Source organism: Neopsephotus bourkii, unplaced genomic scaffold (assembly GCF_033783945.1).
Source record: "Neopsephotus bourkii isolate Nb327-2 ecotype Australia unplaced genomic scaffold, CSIRO-AGI_Nbou_v1 NB_95, whole genome shotgun sequence".
Taxonomy (NCBI): Eukaryota; Metazoa; Chordata; class Aves; order Psittaciformes; family Psittacidae; genus Neopsephotus; species Neopsephotus bourkii.
Window position 1 is genome coordinate 633,652 of NW_026900612.1, and position 22,907 is coordinate 656,558.

General features: G+C 43.7%; 2 protein-coding genes and 1 non-coding gene across 3 annotated transcripts in view; 2 read left to right on the top strand and 1 right to left on the bottom strand.

The window, feature by feature from the left end:
* Positions 1-346: 346 nt before the first annotated feature.
* KTN1 (kinectin 1) overlaps positions 347-22,907 on the top strand; it is a 102,861-nt gene continuing 80,300 nt past the window's right edge. The window contains exons 1-2 of the mRNA XM_061355950.1: positions 347-636; positions 16,048-16,171. The gene's annotated coding sequence lies outside the window, so the exon portion shown is untranslated. The remainder of the gene's footprint in view (positions 637-16,047; positions 16,172-22,907) is intronic.
* Positions 779-10,558, bottom strand: TBPL2 (TATA-box binding protein like 2). The gene is made up of 7 exons (XM_061356076.1): positions 10,504-10,558; positions 7,720-8,120; positions 6,639-6,726; positions 5,879-5,970; positions 4,820-4,987; positions 3,173-3,267; positions 779-1,428 (listed from the first exon to the last, which is right to left on the bottom strand). Exons 2-7 carry the CDS (start codon positions 8,082-8,084, stop codon positions 1,349-1,351), a joined length of 888 nt encoding a protein of 295 aa, XP_061212060.1. The 5' UTR covers positions 8,085-8,120; positions 10,504-10,558; the 3' UTR covers positions 779-1,348.
* Positions 10,763-10,834, top strand: TRNAG-UCC (transfer RNA glycine (anticodon UCC)). The gene has a single exon. It is a non-coding gene; the product is annotated as a tRNA-Gly (tRNA).

Genomic DNA, 22,907 nt, shown 5'->3' on the forward strand with positions numbered 1-22,907 from the left:
ACATATTACAAAACCAGAAGTTGAAATCATGTCTTCACTAAATCAGAAATAAACTTGTGACAGCAAGACTGCAACACCCTGTCCTGTATTAAGCCATTGCCCATATTGTGTATTTCCACAGACAGACCAAGCTTTTGGCCTGGGTTGCACTTAAATCATCTAACAGCAACCTCTAGTGGTGTTTCCTGACAGAGCTATCTCATCTTCAACAGGAAACAAGGGAAGGACACGAGACAAAACTTAGCAGCAATAAAGCCCTGTGCCAGAAAACACAACCCTGCTTCCAGGGAATCATGGAAGGTACCAGAAGAGTCAAGAGGTAGTCTTTGCAGTGTTTCTACTTTGCAGCGTTCCTACTTGTGTCACCAGTCTAAGCATGACACCTTTTGCAAAGGAAGCTTTGAGTTCACTTGGAGAAAAAACAAAGTACAAGAACCCCATTGTTTTACCTGAAAAATTACAAAAATTGCTATAGTGCCACTGGTTGAAGTCTGGTTAAATACCCTATATAACTGAGCATCCAATGCTTTTTGTATTTTCCTCAAGACCATTTTAGAGGCAGTTCCCTAAGCAACATGTTCTTGTCTGTCTCAAGCAACAAACTCCCATCATCTGAGGGAACTTCAGCCATAACAAGTGGGTACCAATTTTGTTAAAAATCTAATTGTCGTGACAAAGCAGATAATTTGTTTAGTTACACCTCCCCTCACAGGCTTTTTAGGTATGTTTCAGCAGTCAGGGGCCTTGAACATTTTCTCTGTAAAAGGAGTACCAACACCATTACACACAAGAGTTTAAGCAACCAGCAGGATCAGAAGCATTTGGTATATGTCCTCTACAAGCTCTGTCTTCAAAACTCTGAAATCAGCTCATGCTGGATTTTGTAAGCTATACAGTAGATAAAATACATTTTTAGTTTAAATATGAAAATACAACATTGCAGGACCTAGGTTGCAGTACACTTAACATTGAGGATTTTAATAAAGCTAGTTTGAAGCGCAGCGTTGTCTTAGCCATTCAACAGCAAAAAAGGACACATGGTTTCTATTACAAAATACTTTTAAGTGCCACCTTAATATACATTCTATTCAAAGTACATTTATTTGTCAAATTTTTCAGCTTGTCAGAAGCTGTCAGAACACAGTGGGTTACAGACAGCTAATCTGAAAGCAAAAAACCTGACAATTCCAGAAACCATAGAAAGGCATCAGCATTTATAGCATTCCAGAACAGTATTGTTTGCTTAATAATCCACAGCAGTACAGGTGGGTCCAGGAATACCCTTGCTTCTGTTCCATGCATAGTAATACAAACCCATGTATTATTCTTAGTTGCTTTGTGGGCCATGTTATGATGGTTTCTTGAAACCTTTTAGAATGGGGTAGATGTTCTCAAATGCCTCATAGATTTCAGAACGCTCTTTTGCTCCTAAAAAGACATTTAGAGAAAAAAACCCAACCCAAGAATTAAGAGTTAAGAATAACTGAATACAACTCAACCCTAACAAGATTACAAACCATGAAGAAACAGGAGTTGAAGGTAACTTACTATTAGTTTGAGGCAGCATTTCCATCACACTTCCTCCACCTCAAAAAGAAGAATTTCTAGCTTGCTTTCTTTAAGACTAAATTTTTGTTTAATCTGTGAAAGCAAACCAGCAGTTAGCTATTCTTGACAGGTGCAAAACATTGGCTTTGGGTTAAAAAAAAAAAGGCATCTGAGAATCACCATGGCATTATCTGCTTACCAGGGGCAGCTATACCTGTCCATACATCAGTGGGAAAACAGACAAGAAATCAAGGATTTTTATTTTAATACTGGAAGTTGAGCCATACTTTGAGAACTCCCCATCTCCAGTTCTGAGAAGCTATTTTTAAGCTTTGTCAGGGCACCTGTGATTTCAAAGCTAGCCTTTTCCATGTTACTGCGTATAAATCTTTAATAACAAGTCTTGTACACCAACTGTATTGCAGTAGGCAAGAGTATTGTGTACCACTGACACTACTCTATCATGTTAGTACAACATACATCAGCTACAAGAAAACTGCATTTAAATGAATTAGCAGTTAGATTAAATGCCACTCAGGATGACTGTGCAAACCCTTCCCTCAGAACACACTTGGACATGACTAATTCACCTGCATTACAACCTTCTCTTCCAAAAGTAAGGTTACTTTCAAATTGCTTTCTCAATTAGGAAAGAGCACCTCTCAGTTCAAATTCAGTTCTGGCCTTAACAGTTGGACCCAGTGTTCACAAACAGGGACTTACCTTAGTGCTTCTGGGCCTCCTGCACACTCAAGGGTATTACAATTACTATAAAAATAACTTGCAAAAATGCAAGTTATCAGTGGAATGGAACTGTCCAGTGTGATTTTCCTGGACACAAGAAGGTGGGGGAACATTGGAGGGAGAAGCATTTAAGCTTAGTACAGAGCGCTCCATTTTCAGCTAACTTGTGATTTATGTTAGCGAGAATCTCTGGCTAAGGCAGGCACTTCTCTTTTGTCTTTCACATAACTCAAAGCAATTAGGTCCTCCGGGGACAAATAACATTTATATTTCAGTACATAAGAATAAAAGTTTTTCACAAGCTTTGAAAAAGGATGTGACAGGAACATGCACTTGGGAATTCAACATTTTTTGACATAGGATCTGAGGTACAGATGTCTACTGAACACACTTACTCAGCAAGGCTTTTGCCTCATGAGTGTTTTGGCCAGCCAGTCTGGAACAAGTTCTTAGATCTCCACCCTTTCCTCTAATAATCCCTTCTAAATGTTTAAGTGAAGTGTTTTAAGAAGTTTGCTTCCTGTCCAAGGAATTTTAAATTGCTTATTGTGATACTCATATGTAAGCAACTGAGTAATTACTAGCGTGTCATCATCCTGTTGGGATTCTGTACATTGACACATGGCATTATGCTATGAATAAAGATACTCAGATTTAATGACGGGGAAATCTGACACAGTACATGAAGCAATATGAGCTTCTAGTGCAACAATACAGATACTGTTATCTGTGGAAAACACAGATAAGCAGCTATAGGCATTAAAATGATTTTTGAGTGTCTTTACTGTTACAAGATAGGCATTTAGCTAATGTTCGATTTAAATGCTCTCAGAAAATGTGGTAGCTCTTGATTACATATGTACAGAGGGAGACCACTTACCAGTCAGTACAACTTTTCCAGACACAAAGATAAGCAGCACTATCCTTGGTTTGACCATCCTATAAATAAGGCCAGGAAACAGTTCAGGTTCATAGCTGTTTCAAAACAAATGGGTAAGATGAGTAAAATGCAAATTCTGTTTCACTGTTGTACACATGAAGTGCTCTTTAATTATATTAGCAATAGAATAGTTAAACCTAGGTTTTGCCTAGCTACCCAGAGAAAGGCAGGTCAGGTTTTAGATATCTTTAGAAGAAACCCAGTCGTCCCAGTTGGAGCTGATAGGAGTTCTTCATGCTTACTTTTAAGGACTTCTGAGCCACTTCTGTAAGTGATTTTTCCATAGCACTGAAAAGTTACTGTAGTCTTCAAATAGTACTCAAATCCTTCTTGGTCTACAAAAAGTCCTTATCAGAAAGCATCTTGCACAGTAAAGAAAAGATGACAGCCAAGTCAATCTTTTCTATTTAGTCCCCAAGTTAAATACAGTGTACTAAATGCAGTGCTAATAAAAGACAACTTTTATCAGTGCCAAAATAATCTTTTCCTCAGTGATGGCAATAAGTAGTTCTCAACAAGCCCATCTTGAAGGCACAGCTTGTCCATCACTCAGCTACAGGTTTACTTCAAATTGATGGCTAAGACACCCAGAGAAAGAGAACCTAAGTGATATTCCAGAAACACCTGATATTTTCAGTTCTGTATTCAGCTGCAGTCTGGCTTCATACCTGAAGGTCAGAAACATTATCCTTGGATAACTCCCTTCAAATCAGATGCCTAAGAGGTCCTCTTTGTATTAAAGGTTCACAGTGAAGCAAAGACACAGACCAGGTTCAAGTAGCTGCTGCAATTAGACCTGAAGTGCTTGATCAAGACTGGTTATTTTCCTATTGACATGGTCTGCAGTGCAGACAAATACCCACTAAGGTTTGATATTGCATTTGGCAATAACAGGAGACTAGTAAAATTGTGATCACTGCTGAGGTTAATGAAAGTCTCCGGCACACATTGCTGATACACAGCAACAGAGGTAGTGTCAACAATATTCATGGTCAAAGAAAGCTTTTACAAAAAAAGAATATCTTCATCAACCAACTAAGCCAACAACCCAGGAGCTTCTTGCAGTTCTTCAGCCCTTCATCTTAACCAGATCTAACACACATCCAATTTACCTCAGAAGTGACTCAACACTAGTGTAGTATGCTCTCAGTTGCAAGGTTTCTAAAGCTGGTGTTTATGGTGTCCCTGCAAGGAGAAAGCAGTGAACACCACACAGGAGGGCAATTTAGAAGAACACTTCACTGTTCAATTGTGTCAGTCATGGTTTTAAGCACTGGAAGCTTTACTGCTAACTGCTGTATGCCATCCTGGCAATTAAACAGAGGGTCATTGTGGCTTGTGTCCCACTTGGAACAGGAATTATTGAAGAAAACTTTACTATCTTTATCATCATACATGGCATCTACAGCCATTTCATGCTTGCTGAACTGCTGAGCATTGTCTTTTAATGAGCAAAAGGCATGCTTGATATTCAGTATCTGGTTAATTGTTACTTTTTTTTGCTGGGCTTCTAAGTCTCAGAATTTGCGTCTGTTTGGCAGCTTACAAAAGGCACTGCTCCAAGGTGTAACTCTGACTTCCACATACCTGCTGAACTGCTGGTGAGTGAGAACCAAGCCTTCCAGCCTGATGGGAAACCTCACATCACAGCTCCCAACCATATTCTGTATCTTGAAGTCCAGGAACTTGGCAGGGAACCCAAGCTTCTGTACCACACGTGCATACTTCCTGGCTGCAAGACGCGATTGCTCTTCACTAAGGAAAGGGCAGAGGCGGAAAGCAGCTTTTATTAGTGCTTTCTTCTGCTCTCAAGATGGAGGTCAGTTTAGAGCCACCATCATGCTAATCTAAACTCCAGAAAAATATATGCTACTGCTCAAAATAGCACACCTCTGTCCCCTGAACCACTTCAGTAAGCTAGAAGGAGTAAGGCACTTTGTCATTCACTTTTCTGTTTTCTATGTGAATAAACTGCAGCATGCTGCATCATCCTAGAATTTCCTTCTTCAGAGGTTTCTTTCTCACTCATTTATGCCAGCTTATCAGAGCTGATCCAAGAGGTAGACTACAGACACCAGTAGAATCATCTAGCAACTACGGGTGGTGGCAGGGGTTGTAGAAGAGTCCTCCTAAGGTGTAAATTAATGCATTGTCTCACTGACAGTTTAGGGATATAAAAAAATAAGGCAGCTGCTGAACTTGAGAACAGCCTCAGAGTACAGAAATAAGATGCGCTTTTCTCCAATCCCATTTTTTTCTCTAGAGGCATATGTGTTGACCAATGAACACAGACACCAAGGAGAAACTTGACAGACAAAAGTTATGTCCTAACTCACTTTAAAGTTGGTGAGAAATGCAAATAGCCCCTTAACAGTTCCTGGGCTTTTAACAGATTTTTTGACAGCTTTTCTGCTGATGCCTGCTCAGATCAATCTATATGCAAGGACAGAATTATACAGTTCAGTAATTACTAAGCTGCATCATGAAGAAAGCGAGACATTTTTCAATACCAGTGCTTCATTGTTTTCTTGCAATTATGACAGCCCTTTGGTAGATAATTTAAGCAAGGCTTTCTGACATTGTTCATCAGAAACAGGCAGAGCTGCAAGACCCAGACATTTAGAGGGAAGGAAAAACAAAAAATACCTTTTTGCTCCTGTGCAGACCATTTTTCCTGAACTGAAGATGAGGGCTGTTGTTCGTGGCTCCCTGATTCTCATGATCACAGCAGCAAACCTCTGAAAATTCAAAGGAAGACCTCGCTGTCCAGCTAAGGGATTTGATTGGTACTGTATTTTCTGTTTATTCTTCCAAGAATGGTCACTTTTAAAGCTCAACACAGCATGCATTTGCTTTGTGAGTCTTTGTTTACCACTGTGAAGTTATTTCCACACACCACTCCCCACCCCCCAGGAGGCTTAAAACTACAGTCACAGGACTACTATTTTGTCCCTTACATTTTGTTCAGCAGTGTGGAGTCACTTTTAGAAAGCCCATTATTCCTAGTGAAATTCTACAGTCTAGGCCACTGTCTACAAGTATCATGTAATACCCATTTCACTCTAGTAATTCTCTTTTCTTCAGCCAGGAGTTTCACGGCAGATCTTTTGTCCCTCCCATTGAGTGCTGCTTGAGCCATTTCAGCTGGAGGTAGCTGGCCACATGTGGGAGAGTTCACCTCCTTTCTTAAAATACCTTAGTAACATCTCATTGCTGGGGATTTATTCAAATAAAAAAAACATATGTCATTGTGGTCCCCTGTATTTCTGTTAATTTAAGAGGCCCAAGCTGTAGATTCTTATGATTTTCCCCTGTGGGTCACGACAATGCTTAGAGTACACAGCTCATAATGAATTTGCGTATTAGAATCCATCAGCACTGAGAAAGGTGAGTCCTTAATATTTACCTTTGGGTTATATTCTGCATTTCTGGCATGTAGAGCTATATTCTTCAGGTTTAGTTTACAAGCCAAATTTACCGTCGACACTATATTCCTGAGAAATGAGAAGGGAATTTTCTTGTTGTAAAAGCAAGTCACTGCAAAGCCAACTCCCAACACACTCCAGTTAATAATTACCATGAACTAATTTTCTGCCTACCTGTTCTCTACTCTAGCATTAAGCTACTTTTGGCAAAACTTAAGTAATTCAATACCAGAATTACAGTTTCTGAGATATAACAGGGTACGAAATTATTAGTCCCTGAATACTAAGTTCGTGTGTCTTCGAATAACTACAGCACTGAAGCCTTCTACAGCTTTAAACTGAACCATTATTGAGTACTTGCAGAGTTACTACAGCACTTAAATTAGTTAAAAGTATATTATTCTCGACAGGTATAAATTACTCCATAGTTGCTCTAGCCTAGACAGGACCTTTAAATGAGGTCAGAATTTCTCACACTTCTTTTCATGCCCCTTTCCCTTGCTCACTTCAGACTGTTTTCTGCTCTCAGAAAAGCAGGCTGACATCTTTAAATCCCTAGAGTCTGCTGTCATCCTTAACATTCTCCTTGCTGGAATAAATCCTGCTTTTCAAGTATTTTTGTCTTTTCATCCTGCAGACTGAAATAACTAGCAGAACATGCTGTATATAATTTCTACCAAACAGTCCTCCCTCTGAGACTTCAGCTTCTGTCTCCCAGAAGAGCTTTTTCCCCTTAACAAGCCAGAGGCATTTCAGATGCTCACTCACCCGGCATGTTTATCAAGTCCACTCTCCCATTTTGCTAAGCTGTGTACTGTTCCATGCCACTTCCATTTTTGTGTTGCACTGATCAGCACAGTATCCAGTTACCTTCTAATACTGTCAGTTCATTTGCTCCATGTCTCCTCAAAGAGGAGTAACTGCCCCTCTATATAGTTTTTATTTGGTGGGCTTATTTAAGCCCAAACTCTGCTTGCTATGTTCTCAGAAGTCAGAGCAGTACCTCGCAGTTTTAGCAAAGCCATGACTTATAGATGCTATATGTATAACACATAAACTTACTGTAACTGAGGAACTATGCCAGAGCTTTCTGAGGCAGGTGTCAGTGGGGTCATAGGAGTCATTGGCATCAGAGGAGGACGTGTGCCAGATGCTTCAGGAGATAATTGAGTTGCACCTGGGTATGACAAGCTGCTTTCATCCACAAAGATGCCACTGTCCTCATTACTTGATATTGACCCATCAAGTTCTTTTCGCTTTTCATAACCATCTTCAGATAGATTTTGTTCTTTGTCATCTTGGGTAATGTCTGGAAGAAAGCTGAGATCCACAGAGAAGTCTGTAGAAAGATCTTTGGGCTGATTCAATTGAGAACTGAACATATCTTCAGTGGTTTGAATTGGAAGGTCTACATCATAAGGACTCATGGGAGTAAACAGCTGAGGACTAGCTGAGAGGTCATCCTTGAATTAAGAAAAAGTGTCATTAAGGCTCTTGTATTAAAACATTTACTTTAGCTGGAAGACTAAATTAAGATAGATCTTCTATTCAATGAGGAAGTTTCATTCATTCCCCCCCCCCCCCCCCCGACATATTAAAGAACCTTTGTAAATTGTGTCTTTTGCTTGTCTATCGGCATATAAAAATCCAGGTAACTGCTATAGCAGAGATACACATTTTCCCACCACATTTCAAAGGCAGTCTAGAACACTCCTATAATACCACAAATTAAGAAACACCAAATACCTTCAGCTGTGACTGGAGGTACAGTGTTGGCACTTTGGCCTTCACAGCTATTGTCATGCCTCAGTTATTCACGTAACCAACACAATTGCTGATGACTTCTTTCAGGAAAGACAGCTGGCACTTTCTGGCTGGCATTAACTCCCATTCAGTAATTTACTGTTTCCTCTCCTTGATACCAGAGGACAGTGTCAATGTTGTTTCGGATTTATGCAACAGAGGGCAGCAGCTCACAGAATCACGAGCAGTTTTATCTTCGGCGGCTGGAGATCACCAGACTAATTCAAGCGAGACAGCAAAGCTAGTGTCCTTTCACAGATAGCATGCAACATACCCGCAAAGTTCTTGCATACTAATGTATTATTAAAAGCTATTTAAAAGGCACCATAATATTGAAAAAGCAAGAGTTTAGAAAAGGATTTATTCCCTTCTTCACCAGCACATAAGCCTCTAGTTAGAAAACACATCTTCCAAGAAGGTGGTTTCTGCCAATACCCCCAGCAGGTGAGAACTTGGACTAGGTGATCCACACAAGAGGTTTTGTGTTTGTTCAGACATTTTTGGCTTGAGATCCAAAAGGACTCAAAAAGTCCAAGTACAAATCAGAACAGGGAACAGTGCACAAGACTGAGGCCCTGAGATGGCAGCAACCACCTAAGCTCCAGTGGGAACAGTTTCCAGATCAGTGCTCAATGCTTTCCAGCCCTGAGCTAGTGCTGCTCTATGTCCTGTGCTAATCACCTCACTTAAATGCAACCATGCACAAGGGAAGATCTCTACTTCTACTTCACACTGTATTTGCCTGTAGATACTTGGAAAACCTTAAGTGACATATCCTCCCAGAGAAACCTTACTCACTTGAATACAGATGTGATCAGGTCAAGCTCTGAAAGGACCACCAACACCTACATTCAAAACTGTTTGTAAAACTGATTTTTAGATGCAGAGCCCCATATGAGATCAGCTGGGGCAGCGTGCTATTGAGTAAGACAAAGTACTCCAGAACCCATTGGCTCTTTGGAAAATGTGATCCAAGAGCACTATCTGAGAATTAGAAGGCCAGATACAAATGTATTAACAGTTACTAATAACAATACACTGAGACTGTAGGAATATGCACACATCATACTAAGGGGCATCAAAGAATGTGATAATAGTAAAAAAAAACCCAAAACCAAAACCCAGTTTGTGTCACAGCTTAAAGAATCTGATAGAAAAATGAGGCTGGAATTATTAAACAGCTGTAAAACAAGAAAAAAGTAACAAACTACATAAAGTAGGTCAAACCAGAAAGCAAATCTTCCTTTCTCATCAGGTTTTCATATAACTGGTATAGGAGAAAGCACTTATAGAGTTAAGAGCTGGGGAGGACTACCTTCTTGTTAGGCAGACCCTTAGAAGATCTGAAAGGGGGGGACAAGACCATGTTTGTATTGGGCTGGCTGCCAAGGGGTTTTGCTATAGACTCTAGGTTAATTAACTTTATTGAAGGCCTGATCAACCTTTGAAGGCTTTGGACATCCCGCAGCAGTGCCAGGAAGGAGATTTCACACACAGAGCCTGTCAGAGGTCACTAAGTTTGGGGGAGATTGAGGGGAAATAGCCATTTCCACTTCCACTGTGGGAATCCCTGCAACCCACATACACAAATCAGATCCTTTAAGCAACAGACTTGGCTTTTTTTCCTTTCTGCAGTGGTATCTCACACATCTGCTATTCAAACATCCCAGCAGGTCTGAAATACAGAAAGCTCAGAAGTATTTCTAAAACCCTGGTTATACCTCACCTCATTATGTACTTTGTAGGGCCGTATTCAGGGAGCTGTATTGGCTGCCATTCTGAATTTAGCCTGCACTAAACCCATTTTCTGAGCTGGTAAGTGGCTTGTAACAAGAGACAAGCATAGAAATAGAGTTCCCTGTGTGAAGAGGCTGCTCAGCTGCGAGTCCAGCCCTCTCCTAGACCCTCACCCTGTGGTCTCTGCAACCTCCCGAGACCAAATCATCCAAATACCAAAAATCAGAAATTTTTGCAAACGTTTACCAAACAACATGAAAAGATGTGAGCGTCCTGCCCCCTCAGTGCCAACACACCGCAGCGCACCCGCTGGTCCTGCAAACAGCGCTCCGTTCTAACGCAGCGGAGCTCCTCCTTAAGCACTTTAAGAACGACCTCCCCATCAGTGAGACCCTCCAGCGCTCCTCATGCTCTCAGCAGCTCCGGAAGGTTGTGGGTCGCTACTCCCCACATGAGGCTATTACGGGATAGCTCTCACATCTCGGGGAGAGGAGCCACGTGGTCCAGCCGGAGCTCGTCGGAGGCGCCGCGCTTCGGAGGCGGGATCGGGAGTCTGTTCAGCGCAGCGTTGGTGGTATAGTGGTGAGCATAGCTGCCTTCCAAGCAGTTGACCCGGGTTCGATTCCCGGCCAACGCATTGACCTTTTTTCTTCCCTACCTGTCCTTCACAGTGCTCCAGGTATCTCTCCAAAGGTGACACACCATCCATGACCGCAGCCACCCACCAGGTGCCCCAACACACCTCTGGGTCTGGCTTTAATCCAGAGGAGCGCCACCGGGGGCAGGTGCGGCTCCTCAGGGAGCTAAGCCCATTGCAGCTGTGTCTTTTAGGCTTTGAGCCCTTCCCCTGCCTTTGCAAGGGTTTGCTCCATCCTGTGGAAGGGCTGGAGTAACCGGGGTGTTCTGACGTGCTTTAGAGGAGCCTGCAAACATAACTTGCTCCTCAGCTCCCCTGAGCTTGCCTCTCTCTCAGATGCTGAACATAAATGTGGAGTTGGAGCCTTGGCTTAGACCTTGCAAAGATAATGCTTCACGTCTGGCTGGTGCTTTTTAGTGAGCAAGTGCAATGGGCCCTTAATTTCTCCCACCTGCCTCATTGACTGTAGTAAGGCACATCTGGTCCTTTGAGGAAAGCCCCAGTCCAAAGTTACAAACCTCAGACTCATGCCATTGCAATGGAATGGTCTGTTCTCGGGCCAATATTGCAAATGCTGCTAGTGGGAGGAAGCTATTGGTCCTGTTTGCTGCTGTTCTCCTCTTGCAGGTATTTTCCCCATTGGTGTCTCTGTTTCTGCCCCTGTGAGCGATGTTTTAAGGCCATTCACTCTTCAAAAGACTTGCGTGAAGAGTCTGGGTGTGTGGGAGTGTGTTCCCAGGAGGGAGTTTGTGTTGCATGCCATTGATTGATGCTGCAGGAATGTCACCTGCCAATGCTGCTTGGCTTGGGCATTGCTTGACTTGATGCCAGTGGTTACTGTCAGCCTTGTTGCTGCTCTCCTGTCCTGTTGCTGCATGTGATGGATGGATGGGACACATCCCTTTCTGGGCTGGTGGATGTGCTGACTGCTGTGATCAATGTATCCTCTTGCTCTGCTAGACAGGACTTTGCTTTCTGCTGTGAGATCTGCTTGCAAACAGCTGGCTGAGCTGAAAAAACCCTTTGGAAGAAGATGTCAAAGCCAGGCACACGACAGGTCTTTGGGAGGTGCTGCCAGGATCTTCTAGCTACCCTAAAGGTGCAAAGGTTTAGGTTAGTAGCCTTTATCTGTGTTGCAGAGTGTATGTGGCTGATAAGCATCCTTCCCTCCTCAACACAGCCTGCTGGGCTGGTTTCATGGTATTTCTAGGATTCACCTTGACCTGTGCTTTACAGGTGCCAAATACCCAGCCCCAGAAAAATCCAGTCTCAAGGAGGTAGGTTTACATCACACAGCCCTTCCCCAGAAACAAGTCAAGAAGTAAAGCAAGGAGAGGACTCTCAGAGAGGCTGCACCTTGAATTATGGAGGCTGATGGAGCTAGCTGGGACCAGTTGAGGATGGTTCAAGTTAAAATGTCCCATTTCAGGTGGCAGGTGATTGGGATGGTTGCAGACCACTCTATGGCCTCAGCTGGTTTTGCCAGCACAATGGGACAGCATAGGGAGGGCTGAGAGGGCTTGGCTCTCAACAGTAGTGGCAAGCCCAGCCCTCACAGACCTCTTCATGACAGTGTGGACCTGCATTGCTCACAGGGGTCGTTGTATTCAACACAGGGATTGTGCCGAATTTGTGTTGTCATTATAATGGTAGCTATTGGGGACAGGAAATTGGTGCTCCCTCAGTGTTGTGAACTCTTGCTGTGCTGAAGTTGGGAAGCTGGAGTGTTGTGTAGTAGTCATGGTGTTTTCCTGGTGTGGTCCTGTAGCTGTAGTGCTGAGTTTCCTCAGCTAATTAATCCTTTGTTGCACTCAGAACCCCCTGGAGATGAGCTATGTTAATCTTACAGCTCCTGGGGATTTGTCTGCATTTTGTGAACCTGAGATGGAGAGGTCAAACTGTGGTGATTAAGTGGGAGAGGCTACATCACAGATGAACATAAAATACAAACCTCTTAATATTGGTGTTGCTTCCTGCCATGGATAGGGGCATCCTGCAAATAGCATGGGCATCAGTGCAAAGCGATGTGATCAAGTTATGCAGTTTGGTGCCTCTTCTGTTAAAAGGGCGTCAATTGTTTACCCTTCTGGAGGTGAAGAAGGGAAAATGTTTAGAAAGCTGAGAAACTATCAGAGAGTAAAGAGTCACATTCTGTGAGTGATTCCAGCTCTAAGGGTTACTTCGATATAAGGGATGTAAGGATCTTCTGGATCCTGCCCAAGGGAGGGGAGGCATGGCTGTGCCTTGGGAGGGCTTCGTGCTTACAGCTTCCTCCTCAAGGCTGAACATCCACTCATGGTGACCAGCGTGTTGGAGGCTTAGTGAGTGAGGTGCACAGTGATGGGGAGTCCCAGTGAGTGGAGGCCCAGGTACTTGGAGGTCAAGGGACCTCCTTTTCCTTTGGAAATCAGCAGCCACCCAGAGCCAGGCCAAGGTTACTGATGAGCAGGAGCACTCAGAGCAGGGAAGAAACCACGCTTCCTCTGCGCAATGGAGGCAGCCATTATACACAGCCCTGCATAGTGGGAGCCGGTTACGGGACGATGAATCATCCGAAGTGCACAGTTACTGTAATGATGAATTGTCATGAGTCTTAATTAGCAAATTGCTTAATTTTACTTAGAAAGTTGATGATTACTACAGCAATAAATGTTTTGTGTATTCTTTGTAAACATCGTTCAATATCTTTCTTCCTTGGGTAACTAATTGGAGAAGACTATTCCAAAGAGCTTCCACTACTGTGCCTGTGTTGGTCTCTTAAATATTTCTGCAGCAGACATTCCTGCTTTACCTGGATTGTTTAATCTGGTTGTGGGATGGGACTCACAGGAGACTTTCAAAAACCTGGAAGGGACAAGGAGCAAGTCAGTAAGGAAGCTCTACCTGTTTTATTCATTAGTGCTCTCAGCAGCTGCCTTCTATTTTAGCATGCTGTAAACGTCTACCTGCTTGCTTTGAGGTTGGTTAATCTGGTTTGGCTTTATTTTACCTTTTTTCAGGAGGATATTTGAGAATTAAAAGCTCATGACTGACAACGCTCTGCTTTCTGCTCTCCTGAGCTTTATGCTAAACTTCCATAGACGTAATTGTCTCAGAAGAGTATAGCTTGTCTCAGGTGTAGCTTACGTCTCCTGGTGCCCTTGCTGCCTGCAGCATTAAAGCCTGGCCTTTGGAGGAGGTAGAAGAGCAACTGAGAGCAGGATCGTGTTCCAAGAAGAGAGGAATATATTATGTACAAGGTGTCTCCAAATGCAGCACATTCCAATTGTGCCAGGATTCTATGCTTCTTGTTGCAAAGATGATTGCTTCTGTTTGGTTTAGCCCTGTTTTGGTCCCTGTGCCTTGATTCCCTTCTTGCCAAGGATGTAAATAGAGTGAGGTTCTGAGGAGGACCCCAAAGTGGGGGTCAGAACGAAGTGCAGACAAGCTGCAGTGTGATCGTTAGGCTTTGCAGTAATGAAGGACCTGCATGGAGCTGGCAAGGCTCTCAAGAAGCTGCAGCACAAAAGGAATGTCAGACGTAAATGCTGGATGCTGAAGTGCCTTGAGTCTGACAAGTGTGACGATCACACTCTCATACTTAGTTACCCAATAGGACTGCATTCTAAACTGATCAATGCTTTTCAGTGTCCGTATATAGTGGATTTATTGCCAGGAAGGCAAAGAAACCACCACAACTACTCACTGCATAATAGTGAGTAATTTTATAGAATTATAGAACCATAGAATAGTTAGGGTTGGAAAGGACCTTAAGATCATCCAGTTCCAACCCCCCTGCCATGGGCAGGGATTCCTCACACTAAACCATGTAACCCAAGGCTCTGTCCAACCTGGCCTTGAACACCACCAGGGATGGAGCGTTCACAACTTAATTTGAGTTTTAATTGTGAATGGTAAAGTGTATCATCATTAGGTTATGCTGGTGTAAATACAAACATAATCAGGTTCATTAGATTTGATATTTGGTTCTAACTTGCCCCTATGTAAATCAAGAATCACTCTCTTAGAGAAGTGAGGTTACAATGACTTGAAATTGTGTCAGAATCTAGTTTAATTTTTAGGTTTACTTGGTGATGAAGAAGTGCTGTAACTTCCCATTTGTCTGAATCAGATGCAGCCCAGGTCACATAGTGGTAAGGCTGACACTTCTTTGTCCTGGTCAGACTGGGACTCTCTTATCCCCTGAACAGGGCAGTAATCTGGGATTTGGTATTCTTTGCAAACATTAGCAGGCTCTCAGCATTTGTCTGCTAATATGTGTTCCTTCCATGCATGCTAGCAGAAACAAGCGTGAAGTCAATGCTCAGCGTGCATTGACTTTTGGAAAAGGAAAGTCGCTTCTGTCAGATGGAAAAGGGGCAAACTGTCTAGAAAAGAGCCATTTTTCCTGACTTCTACAGCACTATTATGTGCGATTCAGACACTAACTGCCCCCATGTCAGAGAATTGCTGAGAACCAGACCCAGAGAGTATTGCCAAATCCTCCCCTGAATGCGAGAGGAAATACTGTAAGTAAAAGTCACCTGTTGCAGCTGAAAGGCTGAATGGTGACTTTAAAACTATACAGTTAACTTTAATTTTCTTATCTATGCAAAGCAACAAATGAAGACATTCTGTATGTAGTTTGCATAGAAATCCACTCGTCCTGGCCCAGCTGTGCTCGTAAGCCTTGTACTGCGGAGTGGGGGAGAGCACATTGGTCTATCCTTATTTTTCATTCTGTGTGACATTGAAAATATGGCCAGAAAAGGGGAAAACAGGGGGGAGTAGGTGGAAAAAGGGTGAAGAGGGGGCTTTAAACATTGGCTGCCACCTTAATTGCAACCTAGCAATTAATGGCTACAGGCTTTCTTGGACAGCTCCTCCGTGAATGTCGCACACAAATATATCTGACACCTGGGTTCAGATGTATTCTTCCATGCTTTTTGTTAAGTCATCTTTCTAATTTTTGTGCCAAATGGGCTGCCTAAATTGAATTGCATTTAAATGAGGTGTGTGCGCGATGGATCATCTGACTGCTGCTCTTTCCCTCCAAGCTTTGCAACAAATTGCTCTAATGCAAACACCTTGTGTCATACCTTAACTTACTGCTGCAATTAAATTCTGATTTTTTAAGCCTTATCTGGAAATAAACAATAGCACTCATGCGTGTTTGCCCAGAGAAGCAGAGAGGTGTGCTTATAGCAGATGCTAACAGACCTCTATTAATTTAGTTTGCAGGGGTCAGAGGAACATTGAAGACATGAGCAATGACATTAGCGTGTCTGGGACCTTCAGTGCAAGCTCTCCAAGAATTAGAGCAGACACCGTGATGCTTTCACTGCTGTGTCAGCTGAGGTATGTCACCACTAGAGTTTTTATTAGCTTACTGTAGAGGGAAGGACAACTAAATACAATGCAAATACAATGAGCTAAGGAAGGGTGTCGACCAGTCACTGAAATCCCTGTAAAACTTAGTTTTGTCTGAGTGACTAGCAAGATATAATGACTGACACTGCAATGAGTCTGCAGGGTGAATGGCTCAGCGATTAATCAGTTCTCATTACCTCTTCCTCCAATTAACAGCAAGCAAATCGGAGTCAACAAGACCTCAGGAGAGACTGGACTTCCCTAAAATGCTGCCAGATGTCAGCAGAAGCTCCAATCCCCCCCGCCCCCCGGCTTGACCTTTTGATACTTTTAACACACATAATTAGCTGTTAACGCAATCATGTTTCTGTCACCCTAGCCCTTCGCCTGTGGTCTGCCAATAAACGCAGCTAGCTTAGCCCTGACTAAGGTGTCCATGCCCAGCTCTGCCCTCATGTGCTCCTGCTCTTTATCTTGTTTCCGTACTCCTCCCAGCCAAGCAGGAACCCAGCCGGAGATCCCTTTTGGTAGAGACTTATCCCTCCATTTAGTATAGCCTTATCCCTCCATTTGGATCTTCCTCGCTCCTCCTTGCTGTCTTTGCAGTTTCTGTTGTTTGTATGTTTTCCCTTGAACAGGTTATGGCATTAAGACTATGGACATCATATACATATTATACGTATGGCTTTCTTATACATTAGCTTTTATGGTCAGTGTATAGAAATGGAATATGAGTTAATTCTCCCCATACAATCCAAGAGAGTATTATGGAATATTTTTATCTATTCTTGGTGTCTGCAGGCTGTGGGAGAAGCTATCTTGTTGCAGTGCCACTTTTTTCCCCTTTTCTTCAGTTCACTTGCCTGCAACTTGTCAGAATTCATTAAATGCTCTGATTGCTTTGGCCTCCATTCAGTGGGCATTTACCCAACTTGTAAATACAAGAGTAGCTCCCCTGAGCTCTGTTTCCACTCAGGTAGAGTTTCTAAGGTATGCCCAGCAATGCTCTGAGGAAAATAAGAAACTCATATGGGCATGTGTTTGGGAGGGTCCTAATTCGGCTGTTTTATAAAACCCAAATCATGTTGCTCAAATCAATTAGGTTTTGCCTATTAATATTAAAACCACTCACATTTATCCCCAGGTATTTTTACAGTCCCCTTTCTCCTAGTTTGACATAGGCAATGCTGCTATCCAAAATAAATGAAGTGTGTGAAGACTGACAGTTTAAAGGTGTTGAGGAATGTAGCTGTTTCAGACCTCTTACCTCTCACTCGACTCTCACCTCATTTGTTAATGGGCCCATTTTTCCCTGTAGGACAATAACACTTTTCTCTGTGACATTTTATAAAAGACCTACTAAACCTCCTTTTGTCCCTTAGGGTAAAATCATTTGAACTGGCTTCTTTTCTGGTGCCTTTCTGTTTTCCCTAGAGAATCTGGGTTGGCTCTGTCCTTTGTCCTCCAGGCTTTACAAACACTATGATAAGAAACCAGTAGACATTTTATGAATTTAGATACAACACGGGCAGATGGTATGTTCACTAGGGAGAGGCCTGTCATGATCTAAAAAGGTTGGATGTATAGGCAAAGAGAAGCATATTTGTTCATTTTAAGTATGAGGAGCTAAAATAGCAACTAGCAGAGAGATGTATGGTCTGTGACACCATGGGGAACTTTCTGGATCTCTGGGGACACTGGTGCTCCTTCTGCTGTTTGCAGGATGTCTCCCTGGACACAAAGATTTGCAAACATTTCCATACCTCCATCCATCCTTGGGATGCGGGTGTGTGTTACCACCGGTGGTAGCAAACTGGGGACCAGAGAACAAAGATCCCCCTGGCTTGACGCTCATTACATGAAGCAGGCGGCTGCATCCCTTGTGTGGCTGCAGACAAAATACCTTAGTATTAAACTTACCCTGCAGTGGCATAAACAGCTGGGATGATTCCTGTGCTCTTTGATTTATCCCGACAGGCTACGAGCACCTTTACTGCACATTTCCGTAGAAGTTTGTCACAGCCTGACACACACCGCTCCCATGATGCCTCACAGAGCTCAATGTCCTTCCCTGGCTGCAAGAGGAAAAACATGCTGAGCCAGCCTTGCAGGCTGCTTCAGCAATGGGATATCTTATCCTCCTACTGAAAGAGCCCTTGGAGCAGAAGGTCTGTCTGACTTTCCATTTCTTTCCACCGCCACTCCCCCATCCCTCATTGCATATTGTTTCTCTTTGCTGCAGGTCTGTGCTTGGAAGGGACATTGTGTTGGTGTTGTAAACATTTTTTTTTGCAAGGGAAAATATCTTCATTCCATAGGTATTGATGAAGAAGAGTATTAACTTAGAACCTGCTATACATGAAGGTAGAACAGCATAAATAACAACTTGGTAGTCTGAATGGTGAATCGGAGAAAGGATTTGAACTATTACTGTGATACCACATGAGGAGTGTTTTATGGGAGGCATGGTATTTTCTGTGTCATTTCTTCATTTGCTTTGCTCAACAGTACCCATCTAATCTTAAAAAATCACCTTCTACTATGATGATAGCAAGAAAATGGAAGAATATTTGAAACTCACTTTAAAACAGTATTCAATGTGAATTCAAAGCCTGGTTATTATTGTGCAGCTAGGAAAGCTGCTTTTCTGTTCAGCTTTCCTGTGATCCTTTTAGCTTTATCTGATACTGAAGCCTTGAAATCTCTAGATTAGAAATTAAATTCCACTGCTGTGGCCCAGACCTAATGACCCACTGGAGTCACAGCAAATAACTTTTCCTTTACCATGAGTTCTTCCAGCTCAAACTTCTGCTTTTCAGTCAACATTATAGTCTTTTGGAAGAAACAATTATGAAAACCTTGTGACACAAGCATAAGCATAATTAGTGACTTGAAAATGAACAGGGATTATTCAAACTGATGGCAGGCCCTGATTTTCCAGGGATTTAAGGGCTTGTTTTATTCTGCTTGCATGTGTTAGCATGTAGAGCAGTCAGAAGGGCTCTGTCTTGGGCTGATAGGGAATTTAGGGTGGCCATGGCAAGGCAATGAGCTGAGCAGTCAGGATGCCTGGGTGAGATGCTGCACTTACGGCATCAGACAGCAATTGCTGCTGCTACATTGGGTGTAAACTGCAGCGTTTTGGGAGAGGACATGTGCAGGTCTTGGGTGTCTGGTAAAGGAACAGCAGCGGGGGCGGGGGGGGGGGGGGGAAGAAAGGGGTTTCCCATTGGGATTTCCCATGGGATTTCCATTTTATTTTACATGTGTGAAAGCTTGAGAGCAACTAGTCCCAGGCCTGTGGTAGGAGGTGAGGACTGAAGAACATGAAAAGAAACTGAGAGAAGTTGTGATTTAAGTCAGATCACTCTGGAAGTGCTGGGCGCTGACATGTCTGGGTGGTTTAATGGTGCTGCTCAAAAGTGGTCCTTTTTTTGAATGGGACAGAATTGAACAGAACAGTTTTAAACCCTGTTTGGGGCTCTTCAGTGCTTTGTTATAATGGTAAAATCCAGAATTGGAAGGTGAAGGGAGTTTATAAATAGTTTTCCAGTGAGCACTCAAACAGCTTCTAACAATTCCCTTTATTAGCTGGATTTTCAGCAGTACAAAATGTGGCCATGATCATCCCAGCTTAATAAAAAAATGGAGATAGATTGCAATAGCACGTGGGTTGTGTGGAGACTTGTATCAGCCTGATGGATTTTCATACTGATCACACATGTCACGGTTTTGACCGTTGTTTCTTATTATGAGCTTTTAGTCTTCTCACAAGAGTTTCCAGCATCATTTCTGCTGACAGATGCTGCTTAGGACAGGTGTATTTTTACTCCCTTACAGTTACCTTGAATCAAACACCTTTTTCCACGTAGCTCAAGTTCTGCAGTGGAGTACTCCTGGTTTACTGCTCCAAGAAAACTGTAGTCATTTTTGTGAGCTTCTTTAGAAGCAGTAGAAATCTTTTTTGGCACATGTGTGATCTGGCAGTTTCCACTTCCTACCAGTTGTAGGAACTCATGCTTATAAATAGTATAGAAAAATCATGCAAATAGAGAAACAGAGAAAATCCAGCATTTGGTCATACTTTTTTCTTTTCTAGCTGGAACCAGTGAGGTGTAGGAACTTGCAGGGTGTTTGTTTCTGGCAGAGATGGGGATCTATAATGTTTTTTATATAAAATACTAAATTGACAATAATCAGCTTCCATGGCTTACAGCTAAGCACATAGCTCACCCTTCTCTCAGACCTCCTCTGAATCCACAGAGCTGAAGGGTTTTTTCCTTGTGATCTGAGAAAGCAAAATTCCTGACAAAACTAATGACTTGGGGCTCCTGCGGCATTTTGAAACCTTTTCTTTTTCCTCATGAGTGGCTGCCTAATGTGAGTGGGATTTCAGTGATGGTTTGCATTATTTCCTCCCTGCAGTTGGGGATATTCAGCATCATTAGCCTGGCTGGCTGATCTGCACAGCGGTAGCTCTCTAGTGAATTTTTCTACCGGGTTTCTCAGTCCACATAATATAGTTTATTGCCTTACATATTGAGCAATGGTCATACAACTGTGGGTCCATGGCAGAACCCCAGTCCCCAGCCGTGGGGCAGCAAATTTGTTCCCGTTCCTGGGAAGCAGTGATTTGTTTCTGATGCCAGCTGGAAAACTCTGCTGTGGACAAAAGCAATTAAACATCAGCAAAATCTGTTGCTGCTGAACCCTGCCATAACCACTGCAGCTACTTAAATGATTAATACTACTCTGCTCTTGTGAGCCTCCACCTGCAGTACTGCATCCAGCTCTGGGACCCCTGACATAAGGAGGACATGGACCTGCTGGAGTGAGTCCAGAAGAAACCACTAAGATGCTCAGAGGGCTGGTGCACCTCTGCTATGGAGACAGGCTGAGAGAGCTGGGCTTGTTCAGCCTGGAGAAGAGAAGGCTCCAGGGAGACCTTAGAGCAGCTTCCAGTGGGTAAAAGGGCTGCAAGAAATCTGGAGAGGAGCTTTTGACAGAGGCCTGCAGGGATGGGACAAGGGGGAATGGCTTTAAACTGACAGAGGGGAGATTTATACTACATACAAGGAAGCAGCTTTTCCCTGTGAGGGTGCTGAGGCACTGGCACAGGTTGCCCAGAGAAGCTGTGGCTGCCCCATCCCTGGCAGTGCTTAAGGCCGGGTTGGATGGGACTTGGAGAAACCTCCTCTAGTGGTAGCTGTCCCTGCCCATGGCAGGGGGGTTGGAACTGGATGAGGTTTAAGGTCCCTTCCAGCCCAAACCGTTTGATGGTATGATTCTATGACTATAAGCAAGATTTGGGCATCAATTTGCACCTTGCAAGCGTAGGGTGCAGAGGCTGCCTTTGCCTGACTCGTGTGCTGCTCTCAGCAGCACTCCTGCAAGAGCAGAGTCACTGCCTAGGATATGCTGAGCCAGGGAAGCTCTGGGATGAAGCAGCAAAATGCTGCCTTGTGATTGAAGTTGCCACCTCCTGCAGATCCCTGTGGCCGTCGCTGCTGGCATGTACTTGCCTCTGGCCTGCTTTGCCTTGCATGCGAAGGCACAGCTTCTGCCAGCACGCACCTTGCCTTTGCTCTGCATAGTTTGGAAATGCTGGGGTAGCCTGCAGCTGAGTGACACACATCGCTGGTGAAGAGGGTAATGGTGAGCTCTTAGTGCAGCTCAGTGCAAATCCCTCTTTGATACCAAATGCTGTGGAGCAGTTGATTTCTCAAGGGTGCTGTGGGACAAGCAGAAAAAAAAAAATAATTGTTGGCTGTGAGCAACAGGACCTGGTAATTAAACCAAACTCTTCATTGCCAGAGGTATGAAGAAATGATGGGAGGGTGTGTGCAAAGCCTTGGGGGGATGCTAGCCTCTCCAGTTTGCTGGGATAACTCCCTTTTGATGACTGTCTCCCAGCTGCAGAGTGGTGAGCCCCTGTGGATACCACAGCTGGGCTCAGGATGCTGGTCCTGACAAGCGTCAGCACTGATGTGCAGCCACTGCTGGCTCAGTTCTCCTTATCACTGCTCCTGCTGCCAAAAAAGGTGAATTTTCTTGTGCACAGGAGTTTGCTTTTTCCCATCAATGTTTAGAACTCCTGGAAGCTGCGGGTTAATGTCAGTCCCCCAGTGATGGAGCAGGACGTGTGGCCTTGGTGGCTGCTTCTGCTGTTTCATTGTCCTCCAATAACTATATGACAGAGCATTAACTCTCATCCCCATGGGTACCCACAGATGCGTGGTCAGCCACTGATCTCATGTGCAAGCTGCTGGTGATGTTTAAGGTGAAAGAAATTTGCCCTGTGAGCACTTTGGGAAGGATCCACGTCAGAGGAAGAAAAAAAGGCAGAGGTTTAAGACGTCTGAGCTGAAAAAATCCACTTAAGCTCCCCTGGACTCCAGACTGGCACAGCCGTGATCAAATGAGCCCCTTCAGTACCTCGTGTGCTGCGAGCAGGGCTAAACCATGATGGACATCCAGGCAGTTTTAAGGCAATTAAGAGAAATGTAGGGGCACCCCGCCTTGCTGGTCATGGGGAGGTGTCCTGGGGGAGGCCTTGGGGTGCACTGTGCCTGCCTGCCCCGGGCCCATGGGGTGCCTATGCTTGCCCCCGCTCCAGAAATGAGGTGGAGAGGGGTGCGGTAGGAGCCGATGTGCCCTGCGCGGGGGTCACTAGGGAGAACGGGGCACCCAGATGGGTGATGCCCTGCATGGGTAGGGGACCCTT